This window comes from Xenopus laevis, chromosome 5S, assembly GCF_017654675.1.
Source record: "Xenopus laevis strain J_2021 chromosome 5S, Xenopus_laevis_v10.1, whole genome shotgun sequence".
In the NCBI taxonomy this organism is placed as follows: domain Eukaryota; kingdom Metazoa; phylum Chordata; class Amphibia; order Anura; family Pipidae; genus Xenopus; species Xenopus laevis.
In genome coordinates this window covers 122,638,729-122,657,461 of record NC_054380.1, presented here as the reverse complement: position 1 = coordinate 122,657,461, position 18,733 = coordinate 122,638,729, and the positions used below count along the sequence as shown (strand labels likewise).

The following is an 18,733-nucleotide window of genomic DNA, read 5'->3' as shown; positions in this document are numbered from 1 at the left end:
ACTGGTTTCTGTGCTGCCATGTAGTAATTATCTGTATTAATTACTAATCAGCCTTATATTGTGACATTTCTATTTTATGTGTACTGTATATGGTGAGTGGGTCCCTAAGCTCAGTAAGTGACAGCAGCACAGAGCATGTGCAGTGAATCAGCAGAAAAGAAGATGGGGAGCTACTGGGGCATCTTTGGAGACACAGATCTTTACTGCTTAAGGGCTGTGGTTGCCTTGGGCTGGTAAGAAGCACAAAACATAATGTACAACATTTCTAGCTACTTCTTTAGTTAGGCTTTAGTTCTCTTTTAAAGGGCGACCATACCCTACATTTTACAATAGAATTGTTCTTAGGGCTGGGAAATATCTATGCTAGGATCTTGAAGATACTGTTAGTCCCAGGGAGTTAATAATCAGAATATGAATGTTATTTGCAATGGTGATTTCTTTATTATGATGTTCAGGTTTTCTGGTTTGTTGGATTAGAACTATGACTTTCCATCATTTGTGAAGGCCTCTTTCAGGCCGGAAATACACATTGTATTGTAAAGTTAAAATGTCAATAAAATAGTTAAAAAAAAAAAAATAAATAAAAAAAAACTCAGGGCAACTCAGGCCCTAGCTAATTTGGTTACACTAGCAATGATATCAACACAGACTGCTGGGTGACACCCATTTCTGACTTTTTGTAAGGGTGGTGGCACACAGGGTGATTAGTCACCAATCGATAATACTTCGCTTCTGTGGGTGACTTATCTCCCTGAAATGCCTTCCCACAAACAAGAATGTGAATGTGTTGGGGATGACATAAGCGTCCCCTTGGTTTTCTGAAGTTACCTCATAAGGAAACTTCTAGAGATTTGGAGAAAACAAATAAGTCTGTGGTGCCCTTCATCATTTAGGGTGGTGGCACACAGGGAGATGAGTCGCCAAGCGTCACTTCTTTTTCTCAAAATCGGCCAAAGTTTCCTTGTGAGGCAACTTCGGAAAACCAAAGCAGCGCTTATGTCGTCCCACCGGTGATTCACAATCTTGCCGGTGTGAAGGCCACCGCAGTAGCGAAGATTTGTCACTTCATCTCCCTGTGTGCCACCACCCTAAATGATAAAGAGCACCACAGACTCATTTGTTTGGCCATGTCACCAATGATTTCATAACATACCCCTAGACTGCTACGAAAGGACCCCCTTTTGACTTCCTATAAGGGGATTTGAACACATCGGAGCTAAGGAAGCTTGTAGTCTCATTCCAGAGGCAATGGTTTCTGTGTGTGTGTACACACACACACATACAAAATTGTAAAAATGCTGTGGGACTTTTAAATGGAAAAAGGCATTTGTTGCATGATTAACGTTTCGGCCCTTATCAAGACGATATCTACGGTATCTCTCTCTCTCTATCTCGGTATCTCTCCCCCTATGCTACGGTATCTCTCTCTCTCTTATATCTACGGTATCTCTCTCTCTCTATATCTACGGTATCTCTCTCTCTCTCTATATCTACGGTATCTCTCTCTCTCTATATCTACGGTATCTCTCTCTCTCTCTATATCTACGGTATCTCTCTCTCTCTCTATATCTACGGTATCTCTCTCTCTCTCTATATCTACGTATCTCTCTCTCCTCTATATCTACGTATCTCTCTCTCTCTCTATATCTACGGTATTCTTCTCTCTTCCTCTATATCTACGTAGTCTCTCTCTCCGTATATCTACGTATCTCTCTCTCTCTATATCTACGCCGATATCTCTCTCTCTCTATATTCTACGTATCCTCTCTCTCCTATATCTACGATCTCTCTCTCATCTATATCTACAGGTATCTCTCTCTCTCTTAGATCTACGGTATCTCTCTCTCTCCTATATCTACGGTTAATCTCTCTCTCTATATCTACGTATCTCCTCTCTATATCTACCGTATCTCTCTCTCTCTATATCTACGTATCTCTCTCTCTCTATATCTACGGATATCTCTCTCTATATTACGGTATCTCTCTCTTATATCTACAGGCTATCTCTCTCATATCTACGTATCTCTCTCTAGTATCTACGGTATTCTCTCTAATCTACGGATCTCTCTCTATTCTCTCTCTCTATAATCTACAGGTATCTCTCTCTATATCTCATATCTACGGTATTCTCTCTATATCTACGGTATCTCTCTCTCTCTATATCTACGGTATCTCTCTCTCTCTATATCTACGGTATCTCTCTCTCTCTATATCTACGGTATCTCTCTCTCTCTATATCTACGGTATCTCTCTCTCTCTATATCTACGTCTCTCTCTCTCTCCTATTCTATATGGTATCTCTCTCTCTCTCTCTATATCTACGGTATCTCTCTCTCTCTCTATAATCTACGGTATCTCTCTCTCTATCCCTACTGATCTCTCTCTCACTATATCTACGGTTCTCTCTCTCTCTCTCTATATCTATATCTATATCTACGGTATCTCTCTCTCTCTATATCTACGGTATCTCTCTCTCTCTATATCTACGGTATCTCTCTCTCCATATCTACGGTATCTCTCTCTCCATATCTACGGTATCTCTCTCTCCATATCTACGGTATCTCTCTCCATATATCTACGGTATCTCTCTCCATATATCTACGGTATCTCTCTCCATATATCTACGGTATCTCTCTATATCTACGGTATCTCTCTCTCTATATCTACGGTATATCTCTCCATATCTACGGTATCTCTCTCCATATCTACGGTAACTCTCTCCATATCTACGGTATCTCTCTCCATATCTACGGTAACTCTCTCCATATCTACGGTATCTCTCTCCATATCTACGGTAACTCTCTCCATATCTACGGTATCTCTCTCCATATCTACGGTATCTCTCTCTCTATATCTACGGTATCTCTCTCTCTATATCTACTGTATCTCTCTCTCTATATCTACGGTATCTCTCTCTCTATATCTACGGTATCTCTCTCTCCATATCTACGGTATCTCTCTCCATATCTACGGTATCTCTCTCCATATCTACGGTATCTCTCTCCATATCTACGGTATCTCTCTCCATATCTACGGTATCTCTCTCCATATCTACGGTATCTCTCTCCATATCTACGGTATGTCTCTCTATATCTACGGTATCTCTCTCTATATCTACGGTATCTCTCTCCATATCTACGGTATCTCTCTCCATATCTACGGTATCTCTCTCCATATCTACGGTATCTCTCTCCATATCTACGGTATCTCTCTCCATATCTACGGTAACTCTCTCTCCATCGAGAGAGAGAATTTGCATGGCATAAACCTACAGATCCTTTTGATTCCTACGAGATTTTGAACACTGAATTTTAACATGGAATTTAACTGCCTACGATTTTCATATATAGTGACCAGAACAAAAAAAAAAATAGAACAAATGTCACATATCAGAGAAATCCTATACACTTCATTTTTAAAAGGAAAAATCTGCACGTAAAAGCATGTAGCTATATACTTAATAACTCAACATGCTCCCGAGAACCTACATGCATTTTCCTCCTCTGAAACAAAAACTCAAAGGGAGCCATTAACTCTACGTGTGACACCATTAAAGTGATTAAAACGTTGTCCTCCTCCACTAGCTATGACATTCATTTCCATCATAAATTACATTTCTGTACCACACTGGCATTAATTTGGAAAAGACATTTATTAACCCCTGCCAGTGCCTGCCTTCCAGGGAAAGAACAGAGGTTTTACATGAAACAATCAAAAGCAGTTTAGCAATTTGCCCTGCTCGGCTGAAACACATTCATTGACCCGTCTGTCTTCTGTGGGCGAGTAACATACCGTCCTTATACTTATTTTTTCATTTTGTCTATTAAGCCTCAATCATTTTTAATTAGGGAATCCTTTTTCTAAAGAGATTCAGTGAGATGCAACTAAAGCTACTAGTTTTGGGAAATGGCGACTGTATTTTCACGTCAGCTTTATAAAGGAAGCTGTTTCAGCACCTCGGTATTCAGTGACCATCCACACATACATGACCGCTCCCCATAAAGATACAAAGAGCATCACTAGACACCTCAATAATGCACAAGTACAAAGACCAGTCTACACAGTTGCCAACGGAGTGAGTCACAAGTGGTCATTGGGCAAACTCGGTCACAAACTGCTAATACTCCAACACTATCGTCTCCAATTTTGTGCTGAAACGGACTTTAAAATATATTGGCTTTATTCAAAACACACAAGTGATTTCAAGAGGCAGTGTATGTGCAAAATAGGCTTACACATTTTGTGTCCTATAAAAGTGGCTCTTCCTCAGAGTCTCAGGTGAAACACTCAAGCCTTTTTTGCACATACACTGCCTCTTGTAACACTAAGTCAGCGGCCTCCTTGAGTTCGTGGTTCGGCGCAACATTGGAGACTTTAACAGGAGTGCCCATACTTTACTAATACGAGGTCTACTTTTAGTGATGTTGTCCCATTATGATCTACATCCATAAAACGATTGTTAGCATTCTATTCCATGGAAAATATTACTTAAATATTAATTTATAAGGAAGTGTAATTTGCTATATTTACAAAAACAACTATTTCTTCTCTAACCTTAACATAATAAATATCTGAATGAAAATCATGAAATAGGAGGCTGATTTAGACAGTGTCTTGAGATCTTCTGATCACCAGCTAAAGGTCTACTGGTAGATCCCGATCTACCTTTTGGGCACCCCTGGACTACAATGTTGCCCTATTTCTTTATACCCTGATAATTTATTGAGCATTTCAAAGACTGGGCTTATTGAATATGACAGAATGGATGTTAGTTGAGCCAGTTCACATCATATCAGACCCAATAATCCACCAGGATTGGGAGTTTTTTCTGATTGGGATCAATGGGCCTGTAGAAACCAAAGTGTGCCCATCTGCTAATGAAGTGGCTCAAAGCTTAGTTTAATGTAATTACAGTGATATTAAGGGTAAGGCCACACGAGGAGATTCGGGGAGATTTTGTCGCCTGGTGACTAATCGCCTCGTCTTCTGAGCGACTATCTCCCTGAACTGCCTCATCGTTTTTCCCCCATAGGCTACAATGAAAAGTCATCTGCACTAATGCACATGCGGCAATGCGTTTTCTATAGTCGACCGACCAAAGTTGCCTCACTCTCTAAAGCTGGCCATAGACGCAAAGATCTGATCTTACGAATCGAGGATTCGTACGATTTTTGGACCGTGTGTGGAGAGTCCCGACATTTTTCGTCCTTCGGAGATCGGTCGTTTGGTCGATAGGACAGGTTAGAAAATTTCTGTCGGCTGCCGATAATATCTCTACATGTATTGCCGATCATATGATTTTCAGTGGGGGACTGTCACTAGCTTTGGTTGGACATAGATATCGTACGATTGCTGTCAGGGGCAGAACATTGCTGATCTGTTCTTTAACTAATCTGACTGGTAAGACTTTGATCTGAATGGTTAGTGGCGGGTCGGGAGATGGGAAAGTCCGATTGTACGATGATTCGTACGATCGGATCTTTGCATCTATGGCCAGCTTTAAGCCCTAAACCTGCAAGATGATCAACTTACAGCTTCACAAAAGCTACAGAAAACAAGTGTATAATAATACAACACTACATTTTAATAGATACAACAATTAGAACATAAAAAAGAAGATATAACCTTTAAAGGGATACTGTCATGGGAAAAAAAAAATTTTTCAAAATGAATCAGTTAATAGTGCTGCTCCAGCAGAATTCTGCACTGAAATCCATTTCTCAAAAGAGCAAACAGATTTTTTTGTATTCAATTTTGAAATCTGACATGAGGCTAGACATATTGTCAATCTCCCAGCTGCCCCAAGTCATGTGACTTGTGCTCTGCTAAACTTCAATCACTCTTTACTGCTGTACTGCAAGTTGAGTTGATATCACCCCCTCCCTTTCCCCCCCTGCAGGCAAACAAAAGAACAATGGGAAGGTAACCAGATAGCAGCTCCCTAACACAAGATAACAGCTGCCTGGTAGATCTAAGAACACTCAATAGTAAAAACCCATGTCTCACTGAGACACATTCAGTTACATTGAGAAGGAAAAACAGCAGCCTGCCAGAAAGCATTTCTCTCCTAAAGTGCAGGCACCAGTCACATGACCAGGGGTAGCTGGGAAATTGACAAAATGTCTAGCCCCATGTCAGATTTCAAAATTGAATATAAAAAAATCTGTTTGCTCTTTTGAGAAATGGATTTCAGTGCAGAATTCTGCTGGAGTAGCACAATATATTGATGCGTTTTGAAAAAAACATGTTTTCCGATGACAGGATCCCTTTAAACAAGAGGGTTTGTAATTCAGTGTGGAAATGTTGCAGTGAAGAAAGTGTAAATATGCTGTGTTAATTGCCCTTTAAATTTTATAAGGAGCACATTACAAATGAAAAATATAGTTTCAGAGGGTAGCAGAAAGCAAATGGAGATATACATTTACATTAAAAAGCACCAAGAGGTGTTTTACATTTAATTACATTTTAATAAGCATATCTAGTGTGTGCAAATTAGAGCAGAACCTTAATGAAGATTGATTTGAAGCATTCTAATGCCAATTGGTAGTTGCAAGTAAATTGTACCATTATTCATAAGTGATATAGCATGACAAAAGTTACGTATATGCCCTAAAGAAGTCCACAGGATAGATGGATTACAATTATTTAATTCACTCTTACTATACATAAACCAGAATAACAGGATGTGGTTAGTCACACCATAATATTTCCAAATGTATTGATGCCTTTATAAATATTTATCTTCTTTATATTTATTCTTTGATGCAAGACTTGTATATATAAAGTTAAAAGTATGTTATATCTGAATTTCTTTATTAATATGTTAATAAAAGCATTGCTAGGTGGTACACCTCAGGCTGATAATGGGAAATGTGAATAAAAAAATATTACTTATGTATAGGTTCACACTCGGAACTAGTTGGTTAGCCATTACATGTGCCAGCTCATGATTGCCATCATGGTAAGTAACCCCAATACAAACCTCGCTACCTCGGGTAGACTTCTACATTTCTTACTGTTCTTCTTTTTCCCATTGACAGGTGCAGTTGCAGGGCTGTGACCCAGTGGAAAGGGGATTTTTACACTGTACAGACCTCTGTAGGCCTAAATCCAGTGGGAACATTGGCTAGAATGCAGCATAGTCATGGCATGTGCAGGTCAGCCCTAAATCTGCAGGGCATGTGGGTCAGACCGGTTCTGTCTGAAAAACGAACTTTTTTTTTTAATGGGTGGCAGGCTGGACTTTACCCACAGCCCCTGCCACCCACATCATCAGAGTACACCTGTTTCTTTTCATGTACGACATCTCTCATATATACAGCAGGGAAGATAAGTATTGAAACGTCAATGTTTTTCTCATTAAATATATTTCTAATGGGGCTATTGACAGATGTCGGTAACAACCCAAGTAATCCACACATATAAAAAAAATAAAAATAAATAAATAAATAAATAAGTCCATAAATGATGTGTTGTAAAGTAGAATGACACAGAGAATAAGAAAGGTGCTGAAAGCTGTCAGTATTTAGAAAGCAATCCTGCCCCCTATCAGTGCAAATTAATATCATTTGATTTATTCCTAATTAATAGCATATAAAAAAGGTTTCCCATTACCCTACTCAATCCCCCTTGAATCCAACTGAAAACCTATGGAAAGAACTGAAGATCAGAGAACATAAACCTGAAGATCACAGTTCATAAACCTGAAGATCACAGTTCATAAACCTGAAGATCACAGTTCATAGAACTGAAGATCAGAATTCTTAAAACTGAAGATCAGAATTTATGGAAGTGAAGATCATTGTTCATAGAAGAGGCCCCTGGAACCTTTAAATTAGAGACACAACCAAGACCTACTAAGTTTTGCATGTGATAAAATAGAAGTTGAACTTACAATTAGCTTCTTGAGCCCCACGAACGTCTGCTCGACAGAGAGAGCTGTTAGCACCTGTCTCCTCGTTGCAGCCTGTTCCCCCAAAAAACGCAACATGAGATCTCGGACAGCATCACCCTAAAAATGGTACAAAAACATGTAAATATAATACACTCCAATGTCCTAAAATAATGAATAAATGGTCGAATTCTCTGGTTAGCAGCAGGATTGCTCTAACCTAGGGGTGCTACTCTCAATTCCCAATCCAATATAAAATGCAATTTTTTCTTTTCATTAATGTTTTCATCTGTTAACATACAATGGTCTGTCATATCAGAATTAACACTAGCAATCACTATTTTTTTCATTATCATAAATATGTTCGCTTAATTATCACAGTACTAAACTGCCAACCACAGTACTAAACTGCCAACTAGTTCTCCTTTAGAGGAGGCTGTACAGCAAAACAAGGCATCCATCCACAAGCTACATTATTAGCAAAGTCATGAAAAAGAAAAAGGCACAGCTATGGAATATCTTAAATCTTCTAAGGCCCTGCTTGGGGGCTGAATCAAAGCATTCATATTGTGAGTAACTGGCAGACTTCACCTGCTCTAACTGGCTGACAGTCAGCATCTTGCAATTCACTATTGACAAACAGCATAGCTGAATTTTAAAAGCAGAAATAAGGGGCAGATTTATCAAGGGTCGAAAAGTAAAATTAGAATTCAAATTTTCGAGTTTCAGAATTCACACATTCGAATTTCAACCCCACTGTGCGAATGTGAGATTTATCACACCTTGACCATGGAAACAGTCCTAATTCGAATATTCGCCACCTAAAACCTGCCCAGTTCATGTAAAGTCAATGGCAAAGGTCCGTTGAGCCATTTGGAGATGTTAATAAGCCTTCCTGACATTCAAGTTTTTTTTCAGGAAAAACAGTAGATTTGTACGAATCGAATACGATTCCAATTTTCGGGTCGGAACCATCCAATCAAATATTAGACATTACATTTTTTTCTTAAATAACCTCCCAGTCGAATTGTGAGTATATTTGAATTTTAGAAATAATTCACATGAATTTGAAATTCGACCTTTTGATAAATGGGCCTTTAAATGTTATATTGTAGAAGCAAACAAAATGAAAGCATAACCAATAAAAAAAAAAAAACACAAACCTTTTCATGAAAAAGAAACATTAAGCATCATTTAAATGTATTTTTATTATAAGAGGGTGCCCCTTTAAGAATAAACAAAAATTATGATAGGGTAGTTCACCATTAAATTAACTTTTCATTTGTTATGGACAGAAATATTTGCATTTCGTCTTCATTTTTTATTTAAACTTTACATCATTTAGCTTTTTATTAAGCGGCTATCAAGGTAAACATTAACCCTTGCTGATGGGCAGTGGCTTGAATAAGAGACTAGGCAATGAATAGTAGGGAGCCTGGTTAGAAAGAGAAGTAATAAAAAGTAGCAATAAAAATAAAATTTAAGCTTTACAGAGCAATAGTTTTTTCACTGTTGGGGTCGCTGACCGCATTTGAGAGCAGAAAAGAGACAGAAGAGGAAGACGGTATGAAAACAATGAAGGAAGTTGGAAAGTTACTAAACTAGGCCATATGAGAACATACTTAACATTTATTTAAATGTGAACTACCCCTTTAAAATGGATAAAAGACAGCAGAGCTTTTTTGTAAAACTACACGTGCAATGCAACTCACTGCTCTCTTATAATCATTGATTCCCGATAAACTGCCAACAGCTTCAACATCCAGTCTAGGCCTTTAAGTTTTGTACAGGACAAAAAAAAAAAACAACTCTGAGTAGTTCCAAATTTTACTTCTAGTAGAAAAGCAGGATACGGAATGAGGATATTGCAATCGGAGTCATCCTCTGAGCACTATCACAGGCTCCATTCATTTTCTATGTTGGACGGTTTCTGAGATATTAGCAATCTTAGACTAGAAGCAAAGGCTAGAATAACTAGAATAGCAGACTCTGATCTTTTTGAAGGCCTTTTGCATCAGTAACCCCAACTGTTTATGCACTCCTTGTATTTATGTTTGTTAAAGGGATTCTGTCATGAATTTTATAGTTTATTTCTAAATTACACCGTTTACACTGCAAATAATTCACTTTACCATGGAAAAATTTCATTCCTAACCCAACAAGTGTATTTTTTAGTTGTAATATTGGTGTGTAGGTGCATCTCGGGTCATTTTGCCTGGTCATGTGCTTTCAGAAAGAGCCAGCACTTTAGAATGAAACTGTTTTCTGGCAGGCTGTTGTTTCTCCTACTCAATGTAACTGAAGGACTCACAGTGGGACATGGATTTTTACAATTGAGTGCTGTTCTGACATCTACCAGGGAGCCATTATCTGGTTACCTTTTGTTCTACTGATGGCTGGAGGTGCGAAGTACAGGGGGTGAAATCTCTTAAACTTGCAGAAGATTGACTGATGTTTATTAGAGCACAAATAACATGACTCGGGGCACCTGGGAAACAGACAATATGTCTAGCCCAATTTCAGATTTCAAAATTAAATTAAAAATAATCTGTTTGCTCTTTTGCTTCTGCTAGAGCAGAACTAGTAACCGATGCCTTAGACTTAAAAATTAATAAACTAGGGTAAACTGCAACAAGCTCAGAGAAGCACCCTTAGTAAGTTTGCATCAATTCATTTTTCGGGTTTAGATAAGAATAAGGTCTCATTTGCATATATGGACTGTATCTCACACAGAGATGATCCCATTCTTTCCACAGATCACTTCCATACCAAAATCACACTAACTGTGAGAACTGATTTTTAAGTGCACATACATGGACATTAGTAGACGGACAGAACACTAATTACAACCACAATCACAATAAACCTTTCCTATTTTAGATATGTGATTGCAAGAGTTAGCAAGACTTGTGGCAGCCACTTATGAGGATGTGCTGACAGTACAACTAGGCACCGTCATACTTTCAATTAAAGGAAAACTATAACCCCAAAATGAACACTTAAGCAACTAGGGATGCACCGAATCCAGGATTCAGCCTTTTTTAGCAGGATTCGGCCGAATCCTTCTGCCCGGCTGAACTGAATATTAATTTGCATATGCAAATTAGGAGTGAGGAGGGAAATTGCGTGACTTTTCGTCACAAAACAAGGAGGTACAATTATTTTCCCATTCCCACCCCTAATTTGCATATCTTTCACAAAGGATTCGGGGGAGTGGCCGAATCCAAAATAGTGGATTCGGTGCATCCCTATAAGCAACAGATAATTTATATCAAATTAAGTGGCATATTAAAGAATCTTACCAAACTGGTAAATATATTTAAGTAAATCTTGCACAGGCATACCACATGTGTAGGATGAAGGAATAATGTTTAAAAAGAAGACATAGAAGAACCCTTTTATGAGCCTATGAGTTTAGTCTCTTACCAATATCAACTGGACACAACGTAGGCAGAGACTATTTCTGTTAGCGCAAGGGAAATGTAAAAAATTGCCTTACGATGTGAACTGCAACTGCCTTTAGTGGTGTGTTCAATAACTGGCTTACGTGCAAACACAGAGAGGGGTCACTACTGTGAGTAGGTCAGTTCTCTTACCTGAATATTGTCAAACTTTAAGCCTGGCATGGTGAGCTTTTCCTTTTCGATAAACACAGTGCTGTATTTTTGGGTGGCAACAGAAATAAGTATGTCCCTGGTGTCTTCTGAAGGCAGCCAAGCATCATTCCGTCTATCCATTTCACTCATATTCAGAGCCGTGGCAAAGGGATCATCGCTTCCAGCAAACACGCTGTGAATCTGAGAAAACGGTTTGGGAGACTGCGAAACCTCAGAGGCCAAAGAACTGCTTGAATTAAGGGACTGGTTGCCAACAAAGAACGTTATACTGGCAGGGTCCGTAGGCGTGCCGCTCTCTGGCGTTAGAGACCCGTGGCTCATCTCTGGTACAGCCGGGGCTGCGTTTGGATTACTTACAGAGATAAAATTTGAGGACGTTGTGAAGGAATCAAAAAAGTCTGCCGCTGGAGATGGAGTGCTGCCGTTATCAGAAAAGAAGTTGCTAAGACTTGGACTAGGTTGGACAACATGGGTTTGAATCTTTGCCGTACTTCTAATTTCACCAGTAAAACTTGGAGACTTAACAATCTGCGATTCAAAGCCATCACTCCCTAAAAATGAAGGCTGGGAATTGCGTTTACTAAAGATCGTGCACACGGGTAGAACAACATCTGTTTGAGGTTGCTTACTAACTGGGGAGAGCAGTTCATGTTCAAGCTCACTACCTGGGCTTTGCAAAGGGCTGTCCTCTGCATCAGGGCTAGGTTCACTCTGAGATACCACAACTTTAATTTCCACGTGCTGCGGTTCTGAGGTTACGCTGTCATGTATCCCAGCATGCTCAGTGTCATTTCCACTTACATTAAACTCCTTCTCTGCTTCTGGTTGTAACGGCAGTACTCCCTGGCTTTCAATTTCATCAACAATATCCTGCAGGCAACCAAGTTCCCCAGCATCATCTTCACTGATATTTGGGGAATCTGAAATGATTACACTTTCCATCATTTGGTCGTTTAGTTTGTCCAGTAAGTTTCCAGAGTCCTCAGAGAGGGTGACATTTTCTTCAGACCCAAATGCATCTGCGTCCAGATCTATAGTTTCTTCATTGAAGAGAATTTCCTCTTGCACCTCTGCTGAAAGGCCTGGACTTAGCTGAACACCATCAGGGCCGACTTCTTCTCTGCTTGTCAACGCTTCATCTTCAATATTGGTCTCAAGCTTCTCCATTTCAACTTTAAGAGACAAAACGAATTCTAATCACAAAAACATATTTTTCCTTTATTAAATATAACTACTTGTACAGGTATGGGGCTTGTTATCCAAAATGCTCAGTACCTGGGGTTAAAGGGATCCTGTCATCAGAAAACATGTTTTTTTCAAAATGCATCAGTTAATAGGGCTACTCCAGCAGAATTCTGTACTGAAATCCATTTCTCAAAAGAGTAAACAGATTTTTTTATATTCAATTTTGAAATCGGACATGGGGCTAGACATTTTGTCAATTTCCCAGCTGCCCCTGGTCATGTGACTTGTGCATGCACTTTAGGAGAAAAATGCTTTCTGGCAGGCTGGGGTGTGATATCACTCCAACTTGCAGTACAGCAGTAAAGAGTGATTGAAGTTTATCAGAGCACAAGTCACATGACTTGGGGCAGCTGGGATCATCTGACCAAAACAAAAGCTCTAACTGTAACAGGGAAAAGTTTTCATTTATAAACAAAGAGCACATTTTTTTTTAATTATTTGTATTTTTCTACTGACCCATTTTAAAAGCAGGTGTTCTGCAATGCTATAAATGTACTGTTATTGCTACTTTTTATTACTTATCTTTCCTTTTGGGCCCTCTCCTGTTCATATCCCAGTCTCTTATTCACATCAATGCATGGTTGCTAGAGTAATTTGGACCATAGCAACCAGATTGCTAAAACTGCAAACTGGAGAGCCGCTGAATAAAAAGCTAAATAACTCAAAATCCTCAAATAATAAAAAATGAAAACCAAATGCAAATTGTCTCAGAATATCACTCTCTGCATCACTAACAGTTAACGCAAAGGTGAACCTCTTTAAAGGAGGAAAAAACCCTAAAAATGAATATGGCTAAAAATGCCATATTTTATATACTGAACTTATTGCACCAGCCTAAAGTTTCAGCTTGTCAATAGCAGCAATGATCCAGGACTTCAAACTTGTCACAGGGGGTCACCATCTTGGAAAGTGTCTGTGACACTCACATGCTCAGTGGACTCTGAGCAGCTGTTGAGAAGCTAAGCTTAGGGCTCGTCACTAATTATCCAGCAGAAAATGAGGTTGGTCTGTAATATAAGCTGATGCTACAGGGCTGATTATTAAATTCTGATGCTAATTGCACTGGTTTCTGTGCTGCCATGTAGTAATTATCTATATTAATTACTAAGCTTTATACGGTGACATTTCTATTCTATGTGTACTGTATATTGTGAGTGGGTCCCTAAGCTCAGTAAGTGACAGCAGCACAGAGCATGTGCAGTGAATCAGCAGAAAATAAGATAGGGAGCTACTGGGGCATCTTTGGAGACACAGATCTTTACTGCTAAATGGCTGTGGTTGCCTTGGGCTGGTACAGAAGCCCAAAACATAATGTGCAACATTTCTAGCTACTTCTTTAGTTAGGCTTTAGTTCTCCTTTAAAAGTTCTGAAAATGAGGCACACAATTAAAAAGAACAACCGTAACACTACATCATCCACATTTGATCATATTGGAAACTGGAATTTGTTGGGCCAATGGACATCACACTATTCAAATCATGTCGAACTACAACTCACACTATTCCTAACCTTCCCAGTGCTGTATCAGAGGCTTGACGTGAACTGCTTTAAAAAGGGATGTAATCCCAAAAATACAAAACTTTATTCTAAGCAACTCTTCGAGTATTCATTGATAGCATATATTCACTTATTTTGAAGTTATTTATAAATAAAATTGCAATTGAAATCAGTACAACGATGGGACCCGTTATCCAGAATGCTGGGGGCCTGGCTGTTTCCAGAAAAGTGGTCTTTGGAGTCTATGGGAAATGGACATTCCATTATTCTGAGCTTTCTTGAAAAAAGGGGTTTCCGGATAACGGATCCTATAACTGTATCTGTCTGCCCTTTGCTAACCACTTCTCAGGTCACCTGAGTACAGCTGCAATGTATTAGTAATCGTATTACTTCCAGCTAAAACCCCAGTTCCCACAATGCCTTGCAGGCTTCAGTGGTATTTCCTCCTTTCCAGGTGTTAGTCTAGGTGCATGCAAGGCATTATGGGAATTGGAGTCTTGGCTGGAGGAGAGCTGAAAGCCACTATGCGGGTAATTAGTCAGGGAAAGCAGAGGAGGGGATTGTTAAAGTCAGACAGATGTTTAATGTTATATTTATACTGAAACGTTGCTAAAAATCACATTGTCTCCCCCTTTTTAATTATTATAACAATAAAAAAAAAATAACCGCTTGTGGGTGAAGTTCACCTTTAATCCACCCTACAGTGGACAATGTAGGCAAGACAAAAGGTGCCTAACACTCACCAACACCTCTCAGTCTCACCTCATACCCTGACATTCGCCTACTCACCGGATCAGCTACTCACACCTCCCCCGTCACACAAACACTCCCGGCAATCCCCGCGCCTGCGCATTTCACTGTCCAGCCCACTTCCACGCAGCGCGCATGCGCGGTGACCGCTTCCAGGAAGACGATGCACATGCGTACAAGTCTCCACTGAGTCACCCGGTGGCGCAGGGCAGCCAAGTGATTGGCGCAATAGGACAGTCAGCTGTTGAGTTTCATTCATTTTTTTTTTAATGTCAACAAACTTTATGAGTATCATCCACTCTATAATCTCATCGGTCGGCCGGAAGAAGGAAAAGACCATAGAATAGAATAAAAATGTGCTAAGTGCGGTGGCAGAGAAGCCGTGACTAAACGATCCCGGAAACAGGATGGAGGACGACGCGCCTGTCATCTACGGGCTGGAATTTCAGGTGTGTGAGGGGGTGTGGCCTATGTTATATGACGCCAGAGATGCTTTGTGACCTGGGGGGTCTTTCCCCAATGTTTGTATGGAGTTTCCTCACACTCTCCCAAAAACATACAGGCAGGTCAAATGGCTACTGATCGTAATCTCCTTTGGATAAGAGACTGGTGGGAATTTTTGGCCTGGCAGGGGATGTGGCCGGGATGTAATGGGGGTGGGATCATGACACACTTAGGCGGTGCCATGACATGAAGATCAGCAATTGGCTGATCGCTGTGTCAATCATAGGGAATTCCACAAGGTTTTCCTAATATATATAAAACCAGGCTGACAACCCTAATTAAAGGGGTTGTTCGCTTTTAAAGGAATCGATCAGTATAAAAATAAAAAACTGGGTAAATAGGCTGTGCAAAATAAAAAATGTTTCTAATGTAGTTAGTTATCCAAAAATGTAATGTATAAAGGCTGGAGTGATTGGATGTCTAACATAATAGCCAGAACACTACTTCCTGCTTTTCAGCTCTCTTGGTTTCCACTGATTGGTTACCCTGGTTACCAGGCAGTAATCAATCAGAGACTTGAGGGGGGGCATAACTGTTGCTTTTGAGTCTGAGCTGAATGCTGAGGATCAATTGCAAACTCACTGAACAGTTATGTCCCATGTGGCCCCCCTTATAGTCACTGACTAACTCAGAGTTATAGAACTGAAAAGCAGGAAGTAGTGTTCTGGCTATTATGTTAGACATCTGTTCACTCCAGACTTTACACATTACATTTTTGGCTAACTAACTATATTGGAAACATTTTTTATTTTGCACAGAATATCTATTGACACCGTTTTTATTTTCACACTGAACTGTTCCTTTAAATTAACATGGGGCGGCACATTCATTAAAGGTCGAATTTCGAAAGCATGTGAGTTTTTAAAAACTCCCCTTAACTCCCATAAACCAATCTAAATATATTTAAAAAAGAAATCGAATTTTTACAAGTTGGATGAATTAAATTGACCCAAAAACTCGAATCGAATTTGATTTGAATTTAAAAAACCTTGATTCGAGTTTTTTCTCCGAAAAAAACTTGACTGTCAGGTAGGCTGCAAACAACTCTAAATTGATCCCCCAGACTTCTCCCATTCACTTAAACAGCAATTCGGCAGGTTTTAGGTGGCAATAGTCAAATTCGAGTTTTTAAAGGGCCAGAGTATGGTAAATCGTGAAAATCAAATTCATATTTTTAAAAACAAATAGCTCCCTAGTCGACTTTGACAGTTTTGACCATAAATTCGAATTAAATTTTTCAATTCGACTCTTGATAAATCTGCCCCTTAGTATGATGTAGAGAGGTAAAGTTGTTGTACCGTGTTAGCCAGTAAAGAATGTTACAGGGCAACCCCATTGAAATAAAAAATAACAAAAGTGATATAACGGTGATACCTTTATCGGCTAACTAATATAATCAAAGGATTATATAATAAAATATAATAATAAAAGTATTATATTATTTAGCCAAGAAAGGTATCACCTTTATACCACTTTTGTTATTTTAAAATGGTTGCCCTGTAATATGATGTAGAGGGAGATACTCTGATTCAGTTTGAAATTGATTTTCATATATTATCATTTGGGTTTTATTTTTTTTGTTGTTTAACTTTGATTCAGCAGTTTGCAATTTCAACAGTCTGGTTGCCAGGGCCCAAATGACCCTAGCAACCATGCATTGCTTTTGCTTAGTCTTACAGAGCTTTAGTGTTTAGATGGGTCAGTGACCCGTATTTGAAAGATGGAAAGAGTCAGAACAACCTTTTGGAGCAGGCACACAATGAAGGCAAACTTCCAGCAGGCAAATAGTTCAGAGTGAAGAAAGTTTATTGTCTTTATTGTAGGCAAATGATTCAAAAACTATATATATATAAAAAAAAAAAAGAAACCACGAAGACCAATTGAAAAGTTGCTTAGAAAAAGGCATTCAATGTACATTCATTTAAAAAATCCATACCATTTTTAACAAGAATGCAATCTCTGGCTGCAATCCCCCCCTTCACTCTACTATCTCTGATTACTGATCACACAGATCTTTAGGATTTGGATTAAGGATTTGTGCAATCAGTCAAAAGAGCTAGAAGAGTGAAGGGGGGGGTCGCAGGAAAGGGATCACATTTAAAAAACACTCTTTTTTTTTTTAAAAATAAATGTATATTAGAAGTAGTTTTCTTGTTTAATGGATCACACAAGACCATTTATAGCTATTTTTTTACATTTTCTTTTCACTTTAAAGAATTGCTGCAACTCCTACTCATCGCTTTAAAGGAGAACTAAACTGTAAAAATGAATATAGTTAAAAATGCCATATTTTACATACTGAACTTATTGCATCAGCCTAAAGTTTCAGCTTGTCAATAGCAGCAATGATCCAGGACTTCAAACTTGTCACAGGGGGTCACCAACTTGGAAAGTGTCTGTGACACTCACATGCTCAGTGGGCTCTGAGCAGCTGTTGAGAAGCTAAGCTTAGGGGTCGTCACTAATTATCCAGCAGAAAATGAGGTTCCCCTGTAATATAAGCTGGTGCTACAGGGCTGATTATTAAATTCTGATGCTAATTGCACTGGTTTCTGTGCTGCCATGTAGTAATTATCTGTATTAATTACTAATCAGCCTTATATTGTGACATTTCTATTCTATGTGTACTGTATATTGTGAGTGGGTCCCTAAGCTCAGTAAGTGACAGCAGCACAGAGCATGTGCAGTGAATCAGCAGAAAAGAAGATGGGGAGCTACTGGGGCATCTTTGGAGACATAGATCTTTACTGCTAAAGGGCTGTGGTTGCCTTGGGCTGGTACAGAAGCTCAAAACATAACGTACAACATTTCTAGCTACTTCTTTAGTTAGGCTTTAGTTCTCCTTTTAGGGGGGGCAACTATAATTCACTTACTTAGATTAGCCAAGGCCCATTGCTGTCAGTAAGCAGCACACTTTGGATAGAGAGGGCAGGGACGTTAGATGACTGGCTGATCTCAAGTATGCCGGCGTAATGATTCCGGATGCAGGCAAAGGGAAAACTAAGATGGAGATGATTCTCAGCTTGTGCGCCCTCCATTTAACATTTGCCTTAGCCTAAGTTTCATTAGAGCTGCACAGGCATTGGATTTTAGTAAATAGTCCCCTAAATAACCCCAATAGGCTGGTTTTGCCTCCAGTAAGGATTATTTATATCTAAGTAGGGATCAAGTAGAGGCTACTGTTTTATTACAGAAGTAGAAATCATTTATTAAAATGTGAATGATTTA

At 39.2% G+C, this 18,733-nt stretch overlaps 2 protein-coding genes across 5 annotated transcripts in view; one reads left to right on the top strand and one right to left on the bottom strand.

Moving 5' to 3' along the window:
• Window positions 1–15,097, bottom strand: part of trappc12.S (trafficking protein particle complex subunit 12 S homeolog) — a 46,560-nt gene extending 31,463 nt beyond the window's left edge. The window contains exons 1-3 of one of the 3 annotated variants that reach the window (XM_018264332.2): window positions 15,014–15,097; window positions 11,488–12,680; window positions 7,895–8,011 (exon numbers count right to left, since the gene is read on the bottom strand). In XM_018264332.2, the coding sequence (XP_018119821.1) occupies window positions 7,895–8,011; window positions 11,488–12,675 (1,305 nt within the window). In that variant the 5' untranslated portion in view covers window positions 12,676–12,680; window positions 15,014–15,097. 3 annotated transcript variants of the gene reach the window in all.
• A 96-nt stretch (window positions 15,098–15,193) lies between these two features.
• eipr1.S (EARP complex and GARP complex interacting protein 1 S homeolog) overlaps window positions 15,194–18,733 on the top strand; it is a 90,926-nt gene continuing 87,386 nt past the window's right edge. Inside the window, 1 exon segment of one of the 2 annotated variants that reach the window (NM_001096397.1) lies at window positions 15,194–15,450. In NM_001096397.1, coding sequence (NP_001089866.1) covers window positions 15,409–15,450 — 42 coding nt within the window. In that variant the 5' untranslated portion in view covers window positions 15,194–15,408. 2 annotated transcript variants of the gene reach the window in all.